The sequence below is a fragment of the Neolamprologus multifasciatus genome, chromosome 16 (assembly GCF_963576455.1).
Source record: "Neolamprologus multifasciatus chromosome 16, fNeoMul1.2, whole genome shotgun sequence".
Lineage (NCBI taxonomy): Eukaryota > Metazoa > Chordata > Actinopteri > Cichliformes > Cichlidae > Neolamprologus > Neolamprologus multifasciatus.
Window position 1 is genome coordinate 7,356,855 of NC_140454.1, and position 25,794 is coordinate 7,382,648.

At 39.2% G+C, this 25,794-nt stretch overlaps 2 protein-coding genes across 4 annotated transcripts; one reads left to right on the forward strand and one right to left on the reverse strand.

Annotated features, from left to right (window-relative positions):
* On the reverse strand, positions 1–14,596 carry tgfbr2l (transforming growth factor beta receptor-like). 3 transcript variants are annotated; one of them, XM_085134845.1, is made up of 9 exons: positions 14,408–14,596; positions 7,832–7,988; positions 5,728–5,936; positions 4,822–5,570; positions 3,304–3,441; positions 3,029–3,170; positions 1,823–1,950; positions 1,365–1,514; positions 1–366 (listed from the first exon to the last, which is right to left on the reverse strand). In XM_085134845.1, exons 1-9 carry the CDS (start codon positions 14,559–14,561, stop codon positions 232–234), a joined length of 1,962 nt encoding a protein of 653 aa, XP_084990971.1. In that variant the 5' UTR covers positions 14,562–14,596; the 3' UTR covers positions 1–231. The 3 variants fall into 3 exon arrangements, 2 of the variants coding, with proteins under 2 accessions (XP_084990971.1, XP_084990972.1); XM_085134846.1 differs by lacking the exon at positions 14,408–14,596 and adding an exon at positions 8,565–14,007; XR_014869736.1 differs by lacking the exons at positions 1–366; positions 1,365–1,514 and adding an exon at positions 2,096–2,254 and having other exon boundaries at positions 1,843–1,950.
* A 1,417-nt stretch (positions 14,597–16,013) lies between these two features.
* Positions 16,014–24,781, forward strand: LOC146500182 (alpha-aspartyl dipeptidase). Its single transcript, XM_085136555.1, has 8 exons — positions 16,014–16,457; positions 17,115–17,203; positions 19,016–19,090; positions 19,238–19,317; positions 19,832–20,005; positions 22,474–22,533; positions 22,644–22,726; positions 23,036–24,781. The coding sequence occupies exons 1-8, from the start codon at positions 16,363–16,365 to the stop codon at positions 23,100–23,102; spliced, it is 723 nt and encodes a 240-aa protein (XP_084992681.1). The 5' UTR covers positions 16,014–16,362; the 3' UTR covers positions 23,103–24,781.
* The last annotated feature ends 1,013 nt before the right edge of the window (positions 24,782–25,794 follow it).

Sequence of the window (25,794 nt, forward strand, 5' to 3'; positions counted from 1 at the left end):
TAGATGAAAAAAGTCAAATTTATTTTTTAAGATTTTTTTATCAAACAAACATAAAACCAGGAAAAAGATTTTTCTCTCCTGTTTATTCATAAATGTAGGTTATAGTCACATGACCTACAGTAGTAGGTTATAGTATAGCAATGATAAGTCACATGTCACAGCCAGTATAAAAGAATAATACCGTGACAAAATGGAGACCAGCTCCAACAAATCAAATCTTTTTCAAACTGTTCAGCGATCAGCAACTGCCAGCAGATTTATGACTGATTCGGGTGTCACATCCTCAGCAAAAGTTTGCGAAGAAGTAGGTCTGTCGTTTAAGGCACAGTCAGTCTTTGGTTCATTTCTGTCTCCTCTGGTCTTTCGCTGGAAACATCCAGGAAGCAACAACGAGAAAACACACAGATTCGTAATAAACAAAATCCCTCTGTTGGGTGACAACGGCTGTGTTCGCACTGCCAGATCACTACACGACAAAGCAAAGGGGTAAAAATGGCACCAAGAGTGGGTGTGCTTGAAATATCTTAGAAAATGTACAGTCTAAAAAACATGAAATTTGGGGCCATTCTTTTCTTTATGATTGTCCCTCTAGAAGTCAATATAAAATGGCAATAGTGCAATCATGGGGTTGCTGGTATAGATTTTTTGCTTTACACAAGTTCAAGCCAAATTGCACAACAATGAATTATTCTTTGGGTCATATAAAGGTTTGTCATACTATATGTTGGACCATTTTGTTCTATTTATTTATATATTCTTGTGGGAAAACTTCTTTTCTTCACATTTTATTTGAGAAAGTTAACACTACCTAAAGATTCTCCAGACTATACGACTGTGAGTTTAAAAGTTTGTGTAAAATCCCTCTCCATGTTGAGATGTTCCAGTCTGCACCAGTGGTCCATTCCCATCTGTTGAGACTGAGCTAAACTTCCATCTGAGCAAACTGGGGCAATGTCTATGAAGTGGTCCACTCTTGCTAATATTGACTTTTTGAATATCCTTATTGTGGCAAATTAGATAATCCTAACTATCAGTCAAAAACTGCTTTAACTGTAACTGTAGTTTAGATTCTTGTCAGTTTTAGTGACTTAACAATTCCTTCTCTATCAGTAAGTGTCTCATTGAAGATTAGCAGAAAAAAACACGTGTTTCTCCGACAATGCAAACACAGCGAACCATGAAGACTCGTTAGGGGGAAAACCAGTGTGAAGCAGTGAACCTCAGGCATGTCCTCCCATTCAATCTGGAAGAAAAGAGATCTCCTCTCCTCGAGGAGATGGAGCATGAGGCGTCTCCAAGTCTATTTTTCTCTCTGCTTCATTCTCTTGCCAGAGTTTCACCTCGTCTTCTTACTCCTGACTTACTCCTTCCTCGTCTTCTTCGTCTCCCACCCTGTCGTCATCTTCCGCCTGCTCCAGGGCGCTGAAGCGCTCGACCACGCAGTGAGCCGTGAGCCTGGCCTCGGGGTCGTGATCCCAGCACTCAGTGATGGTGGAACAGAAGATGTTCATCCCCTAAAGAAGATCAGCGTTAGATCCAAAGGACAAGTGATGACTATAGTGACTATAGTGAGTATAGTGACTACAGTGATGACTATAAGCTTGTAACAAGCAACTCTTACAATCTGATTTGGTCACGATTAGGCATATTTTGAATATCTTTGTAATTGATTTGTGAGTTTTTACACCCTGAAATAAACCACGTAAAAAGTGAATTGCCTGGTATATGATTGGCTGAATTGTGAGTGGGCAGTTGACAGTGGCCATAAGCCTAAACTTTCAGTTTGTCTGTGTCTTTACTGCACTTTTACTTTTTTACTGACCTGGTGCTGCGTCCATGCTAGTGGGATGTCCGGACGTCCTCGGTCTCTCAACACCAGATCTCTCATGCTATCCACACAGGGCTGCTCACAAACCTTGGAGCCAAATGCTGGCTCATAGCTCTTCACCTCTGCAGCAATACACACACACGCATGCGCGTATACACACACACACACACACACACACACACACACACATTTATCATAAACTTTTTTTTCTGCAATGGGAGTTGTCTGACCTATAACTGAACTTGCAGCTGTTGTCACAGGGACTACCTTTAGTTCAGCTGCACCACTCCCCCCACACTTTGGAGCAAACTTCCAAGATCGAAATTTCCGACTTCAACCGGAGGTCATGCTTAAATCAAGTTCCGGGGACAGTAGCCATCATTTCACTTTTACGCACATGTCAACACGCCGTTTTTGTGCTAAGCTCTAAAGAACAGTGAAGAGCGCAAAGAGGTTTTGGACACATGCAAAAAACTGAAAACATCTGTCCCACGTCACCTCTTTTTTTCTTTTTTTCCCTTATGTTTTTGATAAGACAGAGATCTAGTCGTTCCCCGTTTGAAAAAAACAGTGGAAAGCAAAGCAGAATTAAGCACTTTTACCCTACAGATTTAGAAAGATTACATGTCATTATATTTGTGTATCACATTACATATGCTAACTATATCAACCACACAAGCTGTAGGCAAGGAAAGCACTTTGGGCCACGCAAGATCAGTTTTAAACAAAGAAAGTGCAGGAAGCAGGCTGAGCATTACAGCCAGGGGGTGCTATGCTGTGAAGCAACTGGAGAAAGTCAGACACTTTGGTTTTGGTTCACTTCCAGTCAAAGCAAACATACAAACGGGCTCCAAAAAACTAAACTAACTCCACCTCTTCATTCATAAAGGAAGTCTCCATGTGTTGGATATCAGTGAGTCAAAGGTTGCTCACTAAATCTGTTTTGTTTTCTTTTACTTTTTTCCCTCCTTGTGGTAAGCACAGCAGAACACATTTAGTTTACTTCTGTGGTCACAGCCTCCTTTTGGACTATGATTGATCACCTCCTTCTTTTTTTAACATAGGACTGCACAATGACTGGCATCACATCTTTGTATGGTCTTGGGCCTTAACCTAAACTGTGAAAAACATGGGGTGGCAGGTCCTCTCTATGAAGGATTTGTTCTCTTGATCTACAGAAACACAGAAAAGAACACATACCTCCAATTGCATTGCATCGAGAGGCCATCTCCCACAAGACTAGAGCCATGGAATAAACATCCATCTGTTTAAAGGCCTCGAGATCCTCCAGGTTCACCCTGGACTCAAGGACCTCAGGAGCCATGTAGCGAGCTGTCCCCACCTAGACAGAATGATAAACTCTTTTTTTGGTGCCATGCAAACAGCACATCAGACAGGTAGACATAATAGTTTGGGTCATGGGTGTATTTAATAAAAATATTCAAACACAAACTGCACAGATGTGCACAGATTACCTGTCCACTGTTGGCATAGTCATCAACTGTAAGGGACAGGTCCAGTCTTAAAGCCAGACCAAAGTCACACAGTGCGCACTCTTTCCTGCTCTTTACCAGGATGTTACTGCTCTTGAGGTCCCGATGGGCCACTGGTACCTACAAAAACAAGCAATGCTCAAAACAACAACTTCAGCATGGAGCCAAAAACTGTGCCCAAAATCAATCTTACAGATTCATATATATTCATATCAGATAGAGATAAATCTGTTTTGTGAAAATATTGCTGCTGTGGTATCTGTATCATGGTCCAATGAATCATGAGGCTTTGAGGTTTCAAACAATGCATGATTTCATTCACAATAGGCAGCATTGATTTAAAATATGCTGGTAGAGTTTTCTTGGCCAGCATTTGTCAATTTAAATGGCTTTGTCCAAATCTATGTGAACGTGGAGAAAACAGTAATTAAATTGCATTATATGCTTAGGCCTTGGTCTGACAAGGGCACCTTTTCATCCTCTGTGAGTTCAGTGAATTATGTGTTGTTAATTTACTGACATAGATACAGCAGTCTACTACCTGGCAATGCAAGAATATACACTTTTGTCCTTAAGTTTGGATATTAGGAAGAACCTGTAGAGCAAAGATTGAAAAAAAGAGAAGAAGAAGCTAAAGAGCATAGGCCTTGTGTGAAGTATGACGAAGTATACTTTTTACCGTTGTTTATCTGAGTTGTAAACAAATGGTTTTAGCCACACTTCCCTTTGGCATAATAACCACTATAATCACCCTGACTCATATATGTATCCAGTGTGGGTTAAGTGTACTGTCAGGACTAAGTTAGAAATCTGATCTGGCATTTCATGAATGACTGTAGGTGTGCGTCTAGAGCCAAAGATAAAATGCTTCACTTAAGCAAGTCTAGTTTTAACCAGCTTCTTTGTAAATGCAATCTCTCAGCCAGCATTTGTTTCATTAAATCTGCTTTAGAAGTTAGTAAAGGGCATTGAAACTTTTGTAATGTAAAAAGGGGGTAATTCATAAACATGCAAAGCATACAAACATTTCATTGCTGGCGTTCAAATCCTTGAATAACTGCAACTTATTTAATCAAAGCCATGCAACTCAAAATTCATCCATGCAATGTACTAAAATCAAAGTTAATACTTGATGACTAATAATTGATTTGATTATTTTCAGGAGTTATATTTCTTTCTAGAACAATCATGCTCAATAATATCTTAAAGACCTTATAGCAACATATTATCCCAGACTGTGGGCTTACTTGTGGTTCCTATGGGAGATAGGGCCTTCAGCTTCGGTGTTTGATACCACTGTTGTAGTTTAATTGTTGGTAATTCATTTAAAATTGTGGCTCATTCCCTTTCCCTTTGAAGCATCTTGAGACTACTGTTGTTATTATTTGGTGCTATACAAATGGAATTGAACTGAATCTAAACTTCATGGTGGATTCCCTTCAGCTCTTCGTTGGGACCATCAATAATAATAAATCTTAGAAGGTGATAGGTTAAACTTACCTTTGGTAGCCCACTGGGTGTTGTGTCACTATGAAGGTGAGCTAATCCTTTAGCAATGCTGCCTGCCATGACAACAAGTTCTTCCCAGCTCAATATGTTAGCTGTGAGGAAGTCCTGCAGATTTCCTAGGCTGTGATAGGCTAAAACCAGCCAGTAGGTGTGTGGGGTGTGGCCCGACAGGCCCCTTTCCTCAGCTGCTAGAAACTGAATCACATTATCGTGCTGTAGCTTGGGGTCAGCAAAGATGGAGCATTCATTTCTCCATGAGGTGTACTCCACATCCGGAAACACCTTCACCGCCACAGTTTCATAGCTATTAACTCCACCTTTCTCGCCCTGGAGCAGCCATCCCCTCCACACTTCGGCAAAGCGCCCCTTCCCCACCAGCACATCCAGTTTGATAGGTAGCAGTTCAGCTGGCTGGCCCTGCCAACTGGTCATACCGCTGATAGTGTCACTGTTAAGAGGTTGAACCTTGGTGTTCGACTCATCCTGTTCAGCATCAGTCACACCTCCTCCTCCACCTTCTCCCTGAGCACCCAGGCCCCCACATGGTAGATCCAAGGCCTGGTAAAGCTCAGGGGTGCGTTTAGTGGGCCAGTCAGGGCATACTGATGGAGCTGGTTTGTCAGGACGACGTATGCGGTAGAAATAGAAGGCAGCAATGGCAACTATGGCCACCAGAATAGGGGGCACCAAACTAACCACTACCACAGGGATCACATCCTTACTTTGGAGCGGTAAGAATCCTGCAGGAACAGAGGATTTTATCAGTTAACCACTGATTTAGCTACCTGTTCATTGTTTTATCTATTCACCCACCTAGCTGGATTTCATTATATTCACATATTTATCTTTTCATGCATTTATTCTTTCCCACACTCCCTCGTTCCTCCTTCTCTTCACCATTTGCTCCCTTGTCGAAGACAAGTTTGTCGTTACATTCATGTTCACCCTGGCATCCACAGACCATCATGGAGTCATTTGCAGCCTGTGGGACCATACGACACTCCCTGGAAGTGAAGGTCTGCAGCAGGTCAGGACTGATACCATCCAGTGGCAGATTTGGGTGGTGACACATTGTGTACACTGTCATTGTGTTGTTTGCCTTCCTCCTGGAAGAGCAGACAAAAAAAAATTAGAAACATTAGAAAGTAACGCATGTGACTGGCTTTACTTAAAGAGGAGTTTACATCCTGCTGATGTGAGAGAGATGGGACATCATCTCTCCAGCCTGACGCTCAGCAGATTTAGACTTCATGCCCACTTGGCTTGTGAACAGCCACTGATTGCATCACAAAGCTGAAGGTCAACACTGCTCTGTGCTCTGTCATTTATTACATTCATACATTTAATTTTGAATCCATTTATACAGTCATCAAGACAGCACTGACTGAGGACAGTCACGAGACTAGCAAGGAGACTTGCAGACCAGCAACCTGTTGAGGATGTACCCAGTCCCTCTCACTATGGACTGGACAAGCAGAAGAAAGTGGATGGAAGTTCAGCCCTTTATACCACTTCTATTACCCCTGCTTTTAAATATGTTAATGTGTAACTGGCCAAAAAGAAAATGCATCCCATCTTCCTCCACTTATCCAGTTCAGCCAGGGCTGGAGCGTTTTCCAGCTGGCAAAAGGTATAGTACACCCAGGATGAGTTGAAAGTTTGTTGCTGGGCTAATTCAGAGAGACAGACAATATTCAAACTAACATTGATGTACAACTTACAATCACCAGTTAACCGAATATACATGTCTTTGGACTGTGAAAGGAAGCTGGGAAACTACATGAGCACAGGGAGAACATACAGACTAATTCCTGGAATGTTAATTTGCATCTAAGCTAATTTTATGTTCTCATGTCTTGTAGTTTTCTATAAACTAACGCTTGAAGAGGCCTGAGTCCGGGGTCTTTTTTACAATACAAGAGAATAATAGAATACTGGCTACTGGCTACTGCATTATTAATAGCTAATGTTAATAAAAGCAATCTCTAAGCTCATCCCAAAGTCTGCTCACAAGCCAGCTGTTCAACAATCTGTAGGGTTGTTTGTTTGTTGTTGCTTTTGACCATTTGTGGTAGTATTTTTTCATCTTCATCCAATAAACACATCAAAGAGTAAAGCAGAAAATAAAAGTACCTCAAACTTTTACTGAGCTACAGTACGTGAGTAAACAGAGTTTTGAATCTTTGCACCACTGATGCAAAGATGACACCAGTGAAGTGGAGCTCACACAAACACCGTGTTCCTGACAGAGAGTCTACAGACTGTGTATATTTGCCCTGAATAAACCAATTTTCTTCTCCTCTTTTCTTCTGTCAGTTCTCTATTGCTGGTTTCCTTCAGAGAGCTGGGAGGGTCAGGCTGACTCACGTGCACAGGAAATGAGAGGGGGGGGGGGGGGGTGTAGCGAGGGGATCACAGTGTAGGACTGCTATCCAAACAAAACTACTAATCAGCAAAAGCTTTCCAGTCATGAAGAAAGCAGCAGCAGAAAGCTGGCGTGAAGTTTTGAAGCTACAGAGATTCTCTCTAATAGAAAAATTAACCAACAACTATGAAAAAGGCCAAACTGTGGTCACATGTTTGTTTGCATTTGTGTGTGTGAGACTGTGTGTGTTTTCATTTAAGTCCAACAGTAGCACGCTGAGAGAAATCACTTCAGGATGTTTCATAATACTGATCGACACCATATTGAACCAGCTCGGCTGTACTGTTCTCTTATCTGCAGACTCATGGGACAGTGCTGAAGAATAACAATGTGGGCATGGTCATTTTATAGCATTTCTATGGATGTTAGAGGCTTCAGGGTGTGCTGTATTAAACAAATAACAAAACAGTCAGCTAGAAAACATCAAACTGAGGAGAAGTAAAAACTACCATGTGTCTATTTTCTCATGTAGTTACCTATATACAGGTTAGGTCACAGTCATAGCTCTATAAGTTTCCCCACAGAAGACAGACAAAACAAATCATAGGAATATAAGTTACTCAAAAAGGGTCTCACCATATGGCCATGCAGATCTCTTCAGTGGTGTTACAGAAAGAGCTCAAGTTGCAGTTGCTGGAGCATATGTTGCCTTCGCACACCGGCGTGGATACCTCACACCACCTGCATACATTGAAGCTCAGGTGGCTCAAAGACTGGACATCAACTGGAAGACCTTCAGGGTAAGAATCAGATGAATCAGAAATCAGCAGGAAAAATAACAACATGAGTCATTTCAGCCAACGCCAAAGCTCATCTGTAGCAGCCGTGGGAATTATGCTGCAGGACCAGAGATAGTTTAGTATAAACACATATAGTATGAAGTTGGTGTCGACAAACACAACGCTTTGACAAGATCCCTGTTTATTTCCTGTTTCCACTCCCATTCTGTTGTATAAAACAGCGGCCCCAATCTTTCTTGCGCCACGGACCGGTTTAACGTCAAACAATATTTTGACGTTAAACCGACCGGCCTTTAAGGTGTCGTGGATAAATACAACAAAATAAAATGATACGACCAAGACCAAAATAATAATAATCATGATAATAATAATAATGGATTGGATTTATATAGCGCTTTTCAAGGCACCCAAAGCGCTTTACAATGCCACTATTCATTCACTCTCACATTCACACACTGGTGGAGGCAGCTACGGTTGTAGCCACAGCCACGACCATGGCAAAATACCACAAAACTGTGGTATTTTGTAAATATAATAATAAACGCAAATTCACTGTGTAATTGTGTTACTTTATTAGCAGCGTCCTCCTGAAATGCGCCAACAACACTGAGAGTAACGTCCTCCTCTGCCACTTAATGCTCTCTGGTCGCTATGGCAACGCGTAAACATTTATTTCAAAATAAGACACAACTACAACACGGGAAAAGACCCAGGGAGACCGAGTTAACGAGGAAAAACCTGAAAACCACAAATTTCACATCTGACCCTCAACTCTCGCGGCCCGGTACCAAACGACTCACGGACCGTTACCGGGGATTGAGGACCGCTGGTATAAAACGTTTTAGGCAGTAGAGTTAGTGATCTCATCCGGTTTTCACAATTTGAAAAAGGCACAAAAATGCTACTTATTCACTAAAGTATATCTTGGGATAAAAATTAAAACAGGCAGACCATTTTCAAACTGTTTATATGCTGGTGCTCCATGGATCACAAGGTGGATGGTGTCACTCATCTCTGGCCCGATGGATGTGACATTCAAATCAGTCCACGGGCCACAAATGTCATTTATATGCAATGCATGGCAGAGCTTTAACTTACATTTGTGCGTATACGTTTTGTTTTCACAAGTGTTCCTGAGCGTGTGTCTGATTTTAATGCCGTGCTGAAGCGTTCAGAGATAACAGCCTTTCAGTACTGGTTTCCAGCCTCGTACCCTTCTCACAAGGGGATTTCATTGGATTATCCTTTATATATCATACATACAACTATTTGGATGCACAGTTCCTCACACGTTGCTTAACCTCCTCCCACCCTTACTTCTGAAACACTCTTTGATGCTAGTGTTACTCACCTGTTGGCAACAATTCCAATTATTTCTGGGATGTACCATCTGTTTTCAAATCAAATCGAATCAAATCAACATTTCTGCATTTAACATGTTCAGTTAACAATCTGGATCAAATGACTAAGAGATCATTGCACTGTGCTTTTAATTCCTTTTTACACAGTGTTATGACTTTTATGGAAATGGATCAGTGTGGCGCAGAGTAAAAAAGGTTTCACATGAAACATAAAAAACATATGTGACTTCTGTGTCAACCCCTGCCTGACTGGTAACCCAAAAATCCTACTTCATTAATAACATTGCGTACATATAGCATGACATTGCTTAGGTCACAGAGAAGATTAGCTTTGAGGCTTGTGATATGTGATAATATAATGACAGCTGACAGTGTTGAGGGCAACAGGCAGCTGTGTTCTCGGTTTTAGCTGGAGGTTCCAACATAGTAAAGTTCAAAACATCCTACTGCATCAGCTCGGCCACGTACAGAATTACATAAAGTGAATGTGACTTAGAGCAGGATATGGGTGTGTCCCTTTGGAGCTGAAAACTGTTAGTAAGCAGTCTCTCAAAGAAATAAGCAGACTTTATTTCTTTGTGTGTGCGGTTTTAGGCTTTGGTATTTGTACTATGTGGTTGTTGTGTATTTGTCTGTAGAGTAAGTGAATATCTTTACACTATGCTTGAGCTTGCATATGCGTGTGTTGCTCTGCCAGATTGCCATCCCACCCAGATGACACGGATATAATGGCCCAAGCAACAAACATGCTGTACCTATGATATCATGCATTCCCAGAATAGTCAAAGTTTTAATGATGCTGCTGTGTAAAAATGTTCTGCTGAAGGTAAAAGTCATGTGAATGCAAAGTAGCCATTCTGCAGCGCAGTATAATTCATGTATATATTGAAGTTCTGGCTTTCTACAAAGTAACTAAAGTAACAGAAGCAGTAATAAATTATTAAGTAAAAAGTAGAGTGGAGTACAGGGTATGATATTTATAATTCAAGTGTGTAGTAACAACATAAAGTGGCATAAAATGGAAAGCTAAAATGGATCCTCTCAACGACACAGACATACACAAACAGAAATCCCAGTGTTGCATGGATATCTATGTAAACATGTACTCAATTACACACACAAACCCAACCACAATGCATTATAATTAGATATGCTCTACACACACATACAGAGTAGTACACATAAACACACAGCAGTTCATTAACTCTGTAACACACAAATGCACATACAAATACACATACAAATACACGCGCACACACACACACACACACACACACATACAAAGCCGAAGCAGTTCCAGATGTTTCTTCCAAACTGGGCTGAAGACAAAGGAAGAAAGAGTTGGGATGTAAAAAGCTTGAATCAGCATCACAGGCTCTGCGTGTACTCAAATGTTTATCTTTGTAAGGGTCAGTATGAGTTGTAGAGATTGGGTATGTGGACATTTGTGGAAAGTTAGTAACTTTCAACTGGTCCCAATTTAGGGACCCGCCTTCAAAGGCTGTCTGCAGTTAATTTACTTTATCAGATACAAAGTCTAACATCATACAAAAACTAAACCTATTACATGATGTTAACTTTAATAACATGTTAATAATACTATCATTGTAATGTAAAATAAAAAACAAACTAATGTTACTAAGTAGGCTAGAGTATAGTTTGCTTTCAGGTCGAGTACTACCACTTACTTGCACCATCATTTATTTATACTCATGCAGCTGTGACAGCATGGATACCTAAAAAGGCCATTTAAAATATCAGTAACCCTACAAAAACAAAGTAGAATAAGCACAACAAATATCACACAATATTAAACACACTCCCAAATATTTGAGAGGTAAATATCATGTTATTTAATGGTTAATTACAGTTTGGAGTAAAAATACATCAACATGTAAATGATGATGTATCATCATGTCATAATGTTACCCAGCAGTATCCAGCAGTTACAGGCAGCATCTATTATAGCCGCAATACATAAATATATTAATGCATTTATAGCCATAATGCAAATAACTAATCATGCATGTTAAGTGCTTTTATTTTTTTGGTAGTTAATTATGTAAAGCTTCGCATGCGTGATTTCACTGGTAACAGGACATTTACATGATTGAATTACTAAAGCAAAAGTTCTAAATACTTGTCCCACCCTCTGAAGCTATAATATGGTTGAGGTTGAGGTTAGGGTAGGTGGCCTGGACTGCATTAAGACCCTCAAGAGTTAGAAGTACACACATGTGAGTATGTGTGTGTGTGTGTGTGTGTGTGTGTGTGTGTGTGTGTGTGTGTGTGTGTGTGTGTGTGTGTGTGTGTGCCTCCAGGAATAAATTGAAGCCAGAAGTGAGCTGCATCGAGAGCCAAGTTAGCATCCAACACTCCTCCCTCAAAGGCTCATGGGAAATGTGAGCGCTCCATGCTACTCGGAGGAGGAGGAGGCCCTCCCTATCACAACTCCAACTTTACTTAAGACACACACACAGATAGACACACACACACAAACAGGAGATTTAAGCTTATACACATATGCATGTTGCACTAATGTGCAACACGCGCAAAACAAACTGATTTTTATTTACATTATGTTGACAGAAAGGTCTGACATTTTGTAAAATACCTTCATTTGCATCCATGGTTAAATGTTCCAATTACTGATGCATTCAGCCGGCAGCTTGCTGGCTTATAAGACTATAAACATAGAGACTTCAAGTCTGGCTCTGAGAAACTAGCCAGATAACAGACTGTTTTGTTGTTGCATTATTATTAATCTAAAACTGTCATTGTTTACAGATTTGCAAAGTATTTATGCTACATAATTTACCATCTAATTTTTCTCTTAATTAATGTGAGTAAACACACAAGCAGGAGTCCCACAGGATTGTGTTGAAGCCAGTAGCCATTAATGTTTGTTTTGAATTTAATGATGAATTTGAGTGAGGCGACATAAATACTTAGTAGAATATTAGTAGAGGAGTAGTTTCTAGAGTTGGGAGTTTCTGGTGTTCTCATCTTCAAAACATTATTTAAGAGAAAAATTATAATGAACGACTACAACAGAGACTCCAATAAATGAATTAAATCATGCACATCAGCTTGTAAGTCAGTATTGTTTTATGCTTGCTTCCAACTGAATTAAAGATCTTCTTTAAGTTGCTCCAACCTGCCTCATATGCCTGGATTTTTTTTTTTTTTTTTATCGCATTGTTTGGTCATAATCTTTACCTTTTCCTTTTTGTTATTAATCCCTTCCATGATTGGGGACCAGTACTGCTCATGTTCTTTATTCCTATCATTGAATTAAAATTTAAAGAAACATACCAACGGGTTCAATACTACATTTCAGCATTTTTCACTTTTCACACAGGCAGTAAATCTGGATGCAAACAAAAGCTCCTCAAATGTGAGTAAAATCATAAAACTTTTTTTTTTAAAACAACCTCATGTTGTATGAGAGACTGGAACAATGAAAAGTTGATATTTATGCATGGATGGTGCTCTGAGACATCTTTGAGATGCTGTATTTGTCACTATGTGCAGTAAATCAGACTGAAGTGACAGGATATTTGTATTTGACACAACAGCCTTTTTTGTTTTTTACTCTGATTACTTTTTGTGGAGCATGTTGTCAGATGCAGTTTAACATTCTGTCTGTATGTGATTTGAATTATTTTGTGCACAAAAGAAACTAAAGTCTGTAAATCCCCACATAAGTGGATTCTTTTCAGCACTTCCTTTGTACTGTTGTTCGTTTGGGAATTTATCTTTTTTGAAATATGTATTCTGTTCAATTTCTTCTGTAAGTACAAGAAAAGTGTCCAAAAGCATTAACACACTCTTTCTTTTAGTGCCAGTCTGTGTCTTCTCCAATGTCTTAAACAGCGCCAAGATGTGACTGTGTGTGTAGCCATTCATGAGGACTTTCAGATACACTCACTCTTTGTTAGATATGAGATAATAAGCTGCCCTTTAACAGGAACTGCATGCATAATGACCATGGTGGAAAGCACATTTACTCAAGAAGAAAATCCATTTCTGCATTTTAAAGGCAGTTACTGTCTGTTTTACTGCATGTTTTGCTATAGATTGCACCATGTCTAACAAGAAATACAATAAATACAAGACTAAAGCTGAAATGGAATTTGATTGTTGATAGAAAAGATATCTTTTTTGATAACTGCCAAAACAAATGACATTTACAAATGTTGACCATTTCATGCTTTTATTTTGAAATATTTTAACAACTTATTTTGCCTTTTTTGAAGTTTGAATTATTGATATTATGACTTTAAAAACCAGGAAGTCAAACGAACTGATTTGTTGAGAAACTTATTTGAATATGAAATGGTGCAGACATTATTTAGAATCCCACATGAAATAAATCAAATCCACTCCAACCAGCAAGAGTAAAATAATGTAAAATACAATGTTCAGGAGTACATAACATCTGTAATATTCACATGGGTCATATCTTTGTACTGAGTACATTTAAATGAATATGTTTAAATTAAGACTATGTTTTAGACTACGTTTTACTTAGGTAACATTTTTCATTCAGGACTTTTAGAGTATCAGAGAGAGATTAAAAGAGCTCAAACAGGAAAATGCTGCTGAGACTTCAATGGCTCAGGATCCATTGTTTGAATCAGAAGACAGTCACATTATCTTATCTTCGCATAAGATAAGATAATGTGATCTTATCTTATCTTCGCATCTTATCTGCTGATGGAGCTGATAATATTTGTGGACTGCTGACAATACACAAAGCTGATAAACTAAACTACATGAATGATATTTGTGTACTTCTCTGTTGACACTGCAACTAAGCTACATGAATCTGATAGATTCGTTGCAACTTTTATTGCTACATGAATCTTCCACTCTCACTTGATAACACATGAGTATTTCTTCATGTGCTGTATAGTCATTTCAACCAAGATAACGGATCTGAGTAGCTTTTCCAAAACAAAACGTCCCTCCTTTCTGTCATGCCCCCCGCTCGGCCCTCCAGCTCCGAGGAAAAGAGAGAAACAGCCCAGAAATCAGGCAGCACTCACAGGCAGTCAGGAGGACGAGGATCCCGGTCCAAATCGTCCAGCACTGAGCCATCATCTTCCGGCAAAGTAAGTCGATGAAACTCAGGCGGCCCCGGTCAGTCGGTGTGTTGGTGCTTCGGTCTTCAGCCCCCGGTGTCAGCGGAGAGCCTCTCATGTACGCAGAGAAAGAGAGAGGGAGCCCAGATGTTTTTCATCCAGATGTGGGCTGGCCCCGCCCCCTTCTACTGCCTCTGTTTCTGTGTCTCATTTCTCCACATGTGACACACAGCGGTGGAAACAGTATTCACTCAGTGTAAAAGTACTCCATTACAGCAAAGTCCTGCTTTCAAAAAAAGTCCGTAAGCAAAAATCATCGTAGATACTTTTTAAAAACGTATTTAAATACTTTTTAAAAACGTATTTTAAGTTATTATAAGTTTTTCGTATTTGCAGGGAAAAAACAAACAATTAAAGCAGGTGCCCTTTTTATGACTTTACATCACCTTTTCATTGAGAATTTTTTTCCTTGTAATTTCTTTAAAAAATTACAAAAAACCATAGTGTCATCGTGTGTTTATTATTTGTACTCATTTGCAGTTAGGTCCATGAGCATTTAAACAATGGTAAATTTTTGGTAATTATTTTTAACAGTTTAATTTTGAAAACAGGAAATGTTGTTTTTATTGCTCTTTTATTTTATTATTATTACTGTTTTGTTATTACTGCATTCATTATAATTAATTATAATTTAATTTAATATTTCGCATTTACCTTATTGTTACAGAAAAAAAATAAACGGACATCAAAGAAAATTGATTTTTTCTTAGTCTCAGAAAACATATTCTAGGTAAGTTCTATATATTATAATAAATTTTATTTATTTACTTTTTATCATTGTTCATCCTTGTCCATTTTTTTTTCAATTTTTTATTATCTCAGTTTAGAGTTTTAAAAGTTTCTTCACAGAATTTTGCATTTCTATTAAACCAATCTGAAGAAGAAACGGTGGGTGAGACTGTGAGCACTAACAGGTTTATTCCAGCTCATTAGTCAGGTTATGCTCAAACCACAGTGATGTGAGGGCTCAGTGAGCAAATACATATAAATGCTGACACAACTTTGTATCACTTACTTTCACAAGATGTTTTTCTTACTGTGTTCCTGTTGGCTGGGTCACTGAACAAAGAAAACTTCTGAGCTCGAGATAATAAATATATATGAAAGTACAAATGACCTTTTTTCTATATTTATATCTAGAAATCACTTTGTACACGTGTTTTCAGGAAACAAGATGGAGAGGGAATAAGCAAGGCACAGGGAACACCTGTTATTCTAAATGGACCCATGGAAGACCAACAAAGAAGTAGTAGTAGTAGTAGTACAAAAAGTACAGAATACTTATATTCTGATAAACTTGGGGAAATCCAGACAGGAAATACAAGGCTTTAATTTGACATAACTCAAGAGAAAGGAGAAAAAGAGAATTCTACCCTGAAAGGATTTTACTGGACTGTGAGTAGCCCATGAAGAAGAAGGACTTTTGTTTTGTTAGAACTAGACGATAGACTTGCAGGAAAACGGACGCTTTTATTTTGGCAGAATTGAGGAGGAACGAAATAGAGGTACTTTTATTGTGAAAGTACTTGGCTAGAAGCGCTAGTGTTGTTTCCGCTAGTGGTAAAATTGATCAAATACAACTACTCCTTATAAAAAGTATTAGCTGGATCCAGCGTAAGTTTAAAGTAGAAAGGACAGAGCGGCTCTGACAGTAACACGGTGTGCTGAATGCTGCTGCGAGCTTTAAACGGCTCCCAGGTGAACTCTCCTTCCGTGGCGGGATCAGAGTTGATGAGAGCCGGTTTACTGTCAGGGAGCCGCTATCAGCCTAATCACAGTTGAACTGTGACCCCGGACCTCTGGACTCCGCCGCACTGAAACTTGTGTGGGTTTTCTTCTGTTTCTCTATTCGAGCCAAGATGAAGAGGAGACTCCTGCTGGTGTCCAACTCCACTTTGCACGGCAGTGGTTACCTGGAGCACTGTCAGCAGCACATCTCCAGCTTCTTTGGAAAGTAAGTTAGCGCCGCGGTTCATATATGTGGGCCAGAAAGTTGACAGAGGGGACAGGAAACAGGAAGTGGGGCCAAAGTCAAGTGACATGAAAAGACGTAAAAGAAAAATGAAAGTTTTTATTTTTTATTTTGTCAGTTTACGGAGCAAACGTGGATTATATATGCATTTGTATTTGGTTCTTTGTAAATCCCTCTACGAGCAGGGGCGTTTGCAGAATTTTTCAGGGTGGTGGCAGAGTGGGGTGGGGGGTTGGAAGGAAAAGGAAATCAGAAATAAATATGTTGTAGAAAACCAGAACAGCAAAGAATGGGCACAGTTTTCTGGTTCATATATAAGCCTGCTCACTCATATGTATGAAATTCAAATTATGCGGCACTTTTAATCTGTTCATAAGGTTGTATTTAATGGTAAACACAACTTGTGTTTGAAAACCCATGAAACTAATAAAATGTAATTATATAGAGTACTTAATAAATATTCTTAGCTCTGCTACTCAGCATCAATGTAATACTGTAAAGTTATGGACAGAGGGCAGCGAAAATCCTTAGAATTAAATCTTTTTAAGTTTAGTGTGCAGACGTTCACGACTGGCCTTGAGGTAGGACTCCTGACGGCCTGTCTGGTGTTTATCATGAATCTGTTTGTATGTATTTCAGAGACGTGAAGAGGGTGCTGTTTGTTCCTTATGCTCTCCATGATAGAGACGCCTACACTAAGTTAGCCAGGGACAAGTTTAAGACTCTTGGTAGGTTCATGTAACAGATTATTTTTGAGTCTCATACTGTACACCTGCTTGTTAGTTTCATATTTATAAAGCCTTAAGTAATTATATGCCTTTGTGTTCATGTTTAATAAAACATGCATTTATTTAAGAGTTGTGTTCTACATTTTTCTCTTACTTTAATATTTGAGGGTGTGTATATATTCTATATTTTGTTTTGGAAAGCACAGTATTCAGTGTTTCTAGGAATATTTCTGTATATCCATCTATACATTTTTTGCCACTTATCTGGGGCCGGGTCATTGACAGTAGCAGCAAAAGCACAGAAGTCCAGCAACTGCTTGTAGCTGATGTTGGGGAACACCATGGCATTCCCAGGCCAGGCAAGAGATGTAATTAATCCAGTGTATCTGGGTCTAGGACATGCCTGGAACATTTGCCCAGGAGACATTCAGGAGACATCCTAATCAGATGCCCAACTGATTAGGACGTAACTGGCTCCTTTTGGTGTGGAGGAGTAGTGGTTCAGTCATTCTAAATTCTACCTGAATGACTGAACTCGCCACACTATCACTTAGCGAAAGCCCAGCCTTTCGAAGGAAACTCATTTCCACTGCTTGTAGCTCCAGTCTCATTCTTTTGGTCACTGCTCAGAGCTTGTGACCACAGGTGAGGGGGTGGATGTGAATTGGTTGGTAAACTGATGGCTCAGAGCAATCTACCAGTACAAAGTCCTCATCACTGGAGATACAGCCCTGTCTGTCAATCTTCCACTTCCCTATCTTGGGAACAAGTCACAGTCATACTTAAACTCGTCCACTTGGGATAGCAACTCGTCTCTAACTCTTTTCCTTCTCAGAACCCTGGCTTCAGACGACTTGGACCCACCAATGAAGCCAACAGGATCACATCAACTGCAGAAACCAGAGAGCACCAAAGTAGAAGGCCTCTTTCTCTTTGAGCAAACAAGTAGATGGGCTCAATTTGCCTTTTTGAGCAGTGCCTGTCTGGACCACATGGGCTAAGGCCCAGCAATCAGATGCTCTACCTCCCTTCCAGGTCATGCTGCAGGTTGTGGTCCCGGTAACCCTGTCCAATAAGAGACCCTACCAGGGGCAAGTCCATAGGACATCATAGCCGATGGGATCACTGAGACACACAGACCGCTCCTCCATAGTATAGTAATAATTTATGGGTGATTCACACGTTTAAGGTGTTATGCTTTATGGTATTTTGAAACCAATTTTCCCCTGTATTTTCTGTGCAGTTTCTCCTATATATTCTAGTGTATACTGTGTATTTTCTTGTGTTTTCTGTGTATCTTGTTGATGTAAGTCAGTGTATTTGGTCTATCTTGAGCCACAGTCCAGGGGCGATCGTGGCTCAAGAGTTGGGTGTTCGTCTTGTAATCGGAAGGTTGCCGGTTTGAGCCCCGGCTCGGACAGTCTTGGTTGTTGTGTCCTTGGGCAAGACACTTCACCTACCGCCTACTGGTGATGGCCAGAGGGGCCGATGGCGCAATATGGCAGCCTCGCTTCTGTCAGTCTGCCCCAGGGCAGCTGTGGCTACACCTGTAGCTGCCTCCACCAGTGTGTGAATGTGAGAGTGAATGAATAGTGGTATTGTAAAGCGCTTTGAGGGTCCCGAAAAGCGCTATATAAATGCAATCCAGTATTATTATTTATGTGCATTTTGGTGTTTTCTCCATTTTTTCTGCATTCTTTCAGTATTTGTTTTTGTTTTCGATTTCAGTGTATATGATAGTTTACAGGACATGCTTTGCTAGATGTAATTCAGTCAAATCCTACATGTCATAAGAGCATTTGTCTTCTGCAGGTTATGAGGTGGACAGCATCCACGAGGCCTCAGACCCTGTAGATGCTGTCCGGAAGGCCGAGGGCATTTTTATAGGTGAGGAACATCTGAGGAAAGCAACAGCTCTTGGAATTTCTTCAGGGATTTCACACTTTTTCTCTTTCTCTTATTCTACATTACTGTCTAACCTTTACTTTACCCAATCTGCAGTATGGAGATGCTAAAAGAGGCTTTTGTTTGTAGGTGGAGGCAACACTTTCCGGCTGCTGAAGAGTCTTTATGACAACAAGGTGGTGATGGAGATCAGGAAGAGAGTGATGGAGGTATTTTTAATCCAAAAATATTTACTGGAACAAAATAAGACAGCAAACAAACAAAATACTTTATAATTGCAAAATGTACCATTTTTACAAATGGTTATATATATAGATTGATAGATGTTGTTTTTTTACACACACAACCATACTGTGTATGGTTGTGTGTGTGTGACAAATAAAATTTGAATTTGATATATAGATTGATAGATGTTGTTTTTTTATTAAAAACATTCCATTTCAATATAATTTTGTGTATGTTTTATAAAAACATACTATTGTCTTATGAAGGTTTTACATAAATTTAATAGATTTGGGGGAGTTATGTACACATTTTATATGAATATGCACATAAACAACAGACCAAATCGATTAGATTCTTTAAAAAATAATTGCAGAAAAATTCTGTCTTGATTATTAAAAAGAAATTAAACCAATGATACCTGTGTGCTCTTACTTAAGTAGTATGACTACTTCTTGCCTCCCTTTTCTTTACTCCCACATTCTTTAAATCCTTGCCCAGGATGGTGTCCCCTACATGGGCTCCAGTGCAGGCACTAATGTGGCCACCATCAGCATCAGTACCACTAACGACATGCCCATTGTTTTCCCTCCGTCCTTCTCTGCCATTGGCCTCGTCCCCTTCAACATCAACCCACACTACCTGGACGCCGACCGCAACAGCCGCCACATGGGGGTGAGTCGCACAGCCTGAGGTTCTGTTTGCTGTGAGGAGGCCGTTAGGGCAGGTTAGTCTAGACTCTGCAAATAATCATCTAAAGAGTTACTGATTGTCAGAGCTGGAAATAACTATATATTTTATAACAAGTAGAGCTTTGGATGCTTGTTTTTGAGGATTTCTATTTTCTGTTGCTTTACACTGCTACTAGATGAAGCTGAAATTCTTGCTGTAGGCACTCCAGCCACAGTCCACTGCAAAGCCTTCACTAATATACAGCTAAATGAAACTGATCAGAGATACTGGGATACAACTACTCAAAATTCTGAACTGCTACGAGCCTGAGGTTAAAAATCATCAGTGAAAAACGATGTAGGAGTCTTTGTTTTGCTAGCTGGTTGACAGATATAAGAAAATGGTAACACTCTAACATTGCTTTATGGCTGCCCTCTGCTCAAAGATAAGCAGATATGTTTGGAAGCGACAAAGCAACAACATGTTTGCACTATGAGTAATATGTAAATAAAATAATTAAGCTGTTGAAACAGCTCCAACAGTGAAACGGTGAAAGTGCCATGGAGGTTTGGAATAAAGAGCTTTTTCGCTCGGCTTTAAAAAGATGTCGCCTTACACTGAGTGAATTTGGACCTCAGTAAATCTGCAGTAGTAGATCAACTGCTCGTCCACTTTGAAAGGAGACAATTAAGGTGGTACAGGAATCTGATTAGGATGCCTCCAAGATGACGTATAACAAACATGTCCTACCAGGAAGAGCCAAGGGCAAACACAGGACACACTGGAGAGATTATAGCTCTCGACTTCAGAACACCTCCGTGTCTCCCTGGGACGAGGTGGATGAGGTGGGTGAGTAGAGGGAGCTTTGGGCTTCTGTGCTGAGAACCGCAGCCCCTCTGACCTGGACCGTAGAAGATAAATGGATATATCTGCAGTTTATTACTTAATAACTTCATGCCACAGAATGATAGTTAGGAGAAAGACGATAACACCAGTGGGAATCTTTTTAATAAATGATTATGCACTACCTGCATTTTGTGGTCATATTAAGTATCTCTGCAGAAATGAATGGAGACACAGTAGGAAATAACCAAGACGGGACTCCAGCCTAAACTGGATGCATTCTAGACCTTAAGGGTCTATAAACAATCTGCATGAAGGGACAGATGATTTGCAGAAGGTTGGACTGACATGAGTTTCAGCTAACACGTGATAAAACAGCCTGAGGAAATTATGCAACACTCAATGCTGTAAAACTGCAACAGCTGACAAAAAAGCTGCAGTGTCAGCAAAGCGATTTAGGGTAGCTCTGACCAATGTGATGACATGCAATGTTTAGTTTGAGGGTTGTGAAACATTGAATTCATAGAGCCAGGCCATGGGGTAGCAGTTGCACTACCTACAGGGCGTGGGAGCAAGCATCTGGTGTCCAGCTTAAGGGAGAACACGAACTTCTCAGATTTCTGCCAAATTATTTCTGTATATAATTATTCTTAAATGGTTTAAAAAATGTTCCTGAGGTGTAAATTTCATTCATGGAAGGGTGGTTTTCATCATTTCTTGTTCAGATGGTAAAAGTGTCAGAAAACAGGAAAGGTTTGCTCACTGCAAGCTGTCAGAGGGTAAGGTGAAGTCTGGAGTATGATTTTTGTTATTGCATACATTTCACAGTGAAATGATTCTGATGCTGTAATGATATAGAAGAAGAAGAAAACCAAAACAAAACATAACAAAATCCAAATCCTGACACTAGAAAAGAACTGAAGAATAATTGCATTTTGTGCTGGAAAAATGATTTACATTGACAAGCAGTTGTTAGCATTTGTTAACAAACAGCTGTGAGAAGAATCACAAAGGAAAAACAATCACTTCATAAAAATATTTATGTCGATAAAGCACAAATTTATTTTCTGAAAGATATATTGCTGTGTCTACCGACCCCTGGTGGTCACTCTTGGTGATTGCAACAGTGACAAATGTTAATACACCTAGATTTGTATCTTTAAATATTTTAGTTTTTATTTATGTTTATAATTTATTTTAATATCATCACACATTTGGGAGCAGTATTTAGCTGAACAGACATGAGCAACTGTGGTTTAGGAGGTACACTGGGTCATCTGTTTGGAAGGTCAGTGGTTCAATTCCCAGCTCCTCTAGTCCTCTAGTCGTCCATGTAAGATACTAAACCCTGAGTTTCCCCTTTGGTTTGCGTTTTCTTCTGTCATTGTAATGTGGTCACAGCAGCAGGTATTCAGCAAAACAGGAAGGCTGTTATTAAAACACACTTGCTGAATTAACTGAGGACAGTTTGTCACTAATAAGCAGTTGTCTTTATTTTTTTTTAAAAATAAGAGTGAATGATGAGGTTATTTTGAACATTTTGTCACATCAATAGTTATATTTTAGCTGTGGTTTCAGCCTCCACTGTTTCCACTGTGCTTACAATCTTGAATCTTGTTTTCATGTAGGAAACCAGAGAGCAGAGGATCACCCAGTACCACGAAGAACCCGATACTCCGTGTGTCCTGGTGAGTGAGGGGAAGCAGACCTGCATACATGTAATAGTGCTCAAATCTTTCATGCCGAGAAGATGAAGCGGCTTCATTAGAAAATTACAGTATTTTTTGTTTGTTGTCAGGGTCTGAGGGAGGGCTCCCTGCTGCTAGTGGAGGGAAACAAAGCGACACTGCTGGGAACCACTAAGGCCAGACTGTTCACCAGGTAACACACACTTTAAGTTTTCATGACTTGAGATGACATCACACTGACTTATCCAATCTCCTTTCTAATCGACTGTAGCTTTTATTAGCCTTACACTAAAACAAAATTAGTTTAATGTTAACATGTTCTTAACTAAATCTAAACTTACAGCATCCCGGCAATGTGACTGTGTAACCAGGGTGTGTACATCATCAGTAGGACAAACACACAATTTGAGAACGCGAAACAAGTTGAGTTATTCCAGTGACCAGAAAATATCAGCGGGATTTTTATAAATGCTTTCTTTTTGTGTATAATTATGTGTTTCAGGAAAAAGCCCACAGTGGAGTATGAGGCAGGCAGTGACCTTAGCTTCCTGCTAACTGATGCACAATGATCGGTCAAATGGAAGCAAGACGAGGAGCACAAAGTTTTCAATGTTTCTGGTTGGAACAGAATAAAGATTTTAAGGAAACATCTAATGTGTCTCTCCAGTAAATACCTAGCGTAAGTTAATCTAGTATTTTTTTTAGCAACTTATGCAAAAACCTGAATAAATTAAAACAAAAATTGACCATTAAGTCTGTAAAGTACAAATTCCCTCCACTTTACACATGGTGATGTGATTTAAATGCAATATTCATATATACATTTGTAAAAGGTGGCCTGGTTTAAAAAGAAGAGATCACCACAAAACACTGAACAGATGTGAACAAATCAGTTTATTTTAGTTTGAAGGTAAAATCATCTCTTTATGAAATCATTGTTTTATTCTCTATGTGAAAGAATACATACATCAAAAATAGTCAATATTTTCTTAGGGCAGAAAGAAACACGGAGCAATATTAAATACAAATGACTGGCTGCAAATCACTCGTATCTGCCAGGAGGCTTTTTTTTTTTTTTTTAATTGTTATTCCTCCATATTTTACACAAACTCCTCTACTCACCGAAGGCTTTTGCATCATCGCTCAGGACAACAGTGCTGACAATAAGGTCATATCAAAGATGTTAGGACAGAAATAAATGTTTTAGCGATTTGCAGCTTTTCTGAGTAATTTGAAATGACTGATACTGCAATGAACAGATTTCTGTCCAACTGACTCCTGGCAAAGAGAAACATGCTGTTTTGGTCTAATTTACACACAATCAACCTTAGAAAACCTTTATAGAAAAAATGAACAGTGCAGTGAAGCCGCTCAGTTTATCTCCCTCATGAGGGCACTGACCTAAGATCAATCCTCATACCAAAATCACTCATTTGTTAAGAAGTGCCGTCCCACACAAACACACAACTCTTTGCTCAAGTAGGACAAGGTGGTTCAAAGTATTGGTTAAGATGCCACTGAAAGAAAACAATGATGTATAATGTGCTTATTAAAGTCTTCCTGTTATTTTATGATGAATGTTACCTGCATTATTATATTTGTAAACCTATAATCAGCTATAAACATTAATTTATAATGCGAACCCAATATGGGTAAATAGCAAAGTTTTTTTTTCTTTTTTTTTCTTAAGTATTAGAGCAATCATATACTCAAAACACAAAGTAGAAACCTGCGTTCGTTTTAACTTGTTCCCAGCAAAGCTGCCAGTCTGAAATCTGAATGTAAATAAGTAGAAATCCAAAAGGCCTCAGTGCAGGAAAAACTGTCACAACCAATTCAGTGAAAAGGACTACAAGTCTTTTTAAAAAGAAGTTTGTGATTTAAAACTAATCAATAAAACTCTATGCTTGCTGCTGTGTGAGCTGAACGGGCCTCAACTAGTGATTACAATGTCGTAATGAAACATTAACCAATCACATGCTTGCAAATACACAATCCAATCCAAGTGATCATGTCAATACACACTGGTCAACACTCAAGTCGCAGCTCACTAACACTAAAACAGCCCGTACTTTGCCAGGTTAGAATTACTAATAGTCTGTTAAGCTCCACCCCCATAGTTACTATTGCTGTTGCTTTAGCCACTGACTGAAAGTATTTACACATGTTGACAAATCTTAAACATTAAAATGTGTAATGTCTTAAATACTTTAATACTTTCATCAATTGGTCAGGTTAAAAATAAAAATTTCTTTTTTTTTTTAAGTTCATCTATTCACTTGAAAAATAACTGAAATTGTTCATTTAACAATACTTGTTAGCATCTTGAATGCATTTAATGTATGGCAAATATAAACCGGTTTCCATACAGCCTGAAACATTTTCTCAGCCAGTTACAGCTCTTAGCTTGCAGAGACACAACATAAGATCAGCTTCAACATAATGATGCGAGATACGAGGCTTCTGTGGAATGACTAATCAGACAGAACTTAAAATGATTTTCAACCATTTTCTGCACAAACAAAATTACATTTGGCCAAACATTTTCTTGATCGTGTTGAAAAAAGTTGGACAAACTTCTAAAACTCTAATTAATGTTGTGTACAAAATACAAAGGAAACAACCACCAACATCCCAAAGCAAACTCATACAAGAGAAATGCAGATCAGCTACCCCACACACAAAGCAGGAAGAGAAAAAACAAGCGTACATAAGGGCAAATATATTATTGTGAGCTTCCCATCATCCCATGCTACAGCAGATAAACCAGTTTTACCGAAACATCTAAAAAGACCTGAATGCAGCTAACTAGCTGCTTCAGTTACCGTATTGCTTTGTAATTGTTTGTTTTTAAATTGCTGGTTGATCACAACTAATCACGTCACTAAAACAAAAAGAAAAAAAACATTTACTAAATTACAAGTGGAACCCGACTGATAAAAATTCAATATATCGGCCGATACGCTCACATATGAAACAAACACTTGTTTTGCGTAGTAATAATTTGAGTCCATACTAAGATAATATGGCACATCACTGTGACATGTGTGTTTTATTTGTTTATGCTCTGCTTGGATCAGTTGGCTATTGTGTTTGTGGTGTTTTACGCTTCTTGTGTCTCAGCTGGGATAATGTGTTTTTATAGCACACCTTTGCTAATTTAAACTCCACTGATTCAGTCTGTGGTAGTCTTTAATACAATACAATAATAATCACTGGCTGTATTAATAATTAACTGCTCTTAGAAACTCTAAAACAATG

Excerpts from the sequence above, each read along its gene's own strand:
- tgfbr2l (XM_085134845.1), bottom strand. The coding sequence starts at position 14,561 with ATGAGAGGCTCTCCGCTGACACCGGGGGCTGAAGACCGAAGCACCAAC. Across the intron at positions 5,571-5,727 it reads CTTCGACAAGGGAGCAAATG|GATTCTTACCGCTCCAAAGT; the intron begins GTGAAGAGAAGG and ends CTGTTCCTGCAG. Across the intron at positions 3,171-3,303 it reads ACTATGCCAACAGTGGACAG|GTGGGGACAGCTCGCTACAT; the intron begins GTAATCTGTGCA and ends CATTCTGTCTAG.
- LOC146500182 (XM_085136555.1), top strand. The coding sequence starts at position 16,363 with ATGAAGAGGAGACTCCTGCTGGTGTCCAACTCCACTTTGCACGGCAGT. Across the intron at positions 22,534-22,643 it reads CCGATACTCCGTGTGTCCTG|GGTCTGAGGGAGGGCTCCCT; the intron begins GTGAGTGAGGGG and ends GTTTGTTGTCAG. Across the intron at positions 22,727-23,035 it reads AAGGCCAGACTGTTCACCAG|GAAAAAGCCCACAGTGGAGT; the intron begins GTAACACACACT and ends TATGTGTTTCAG.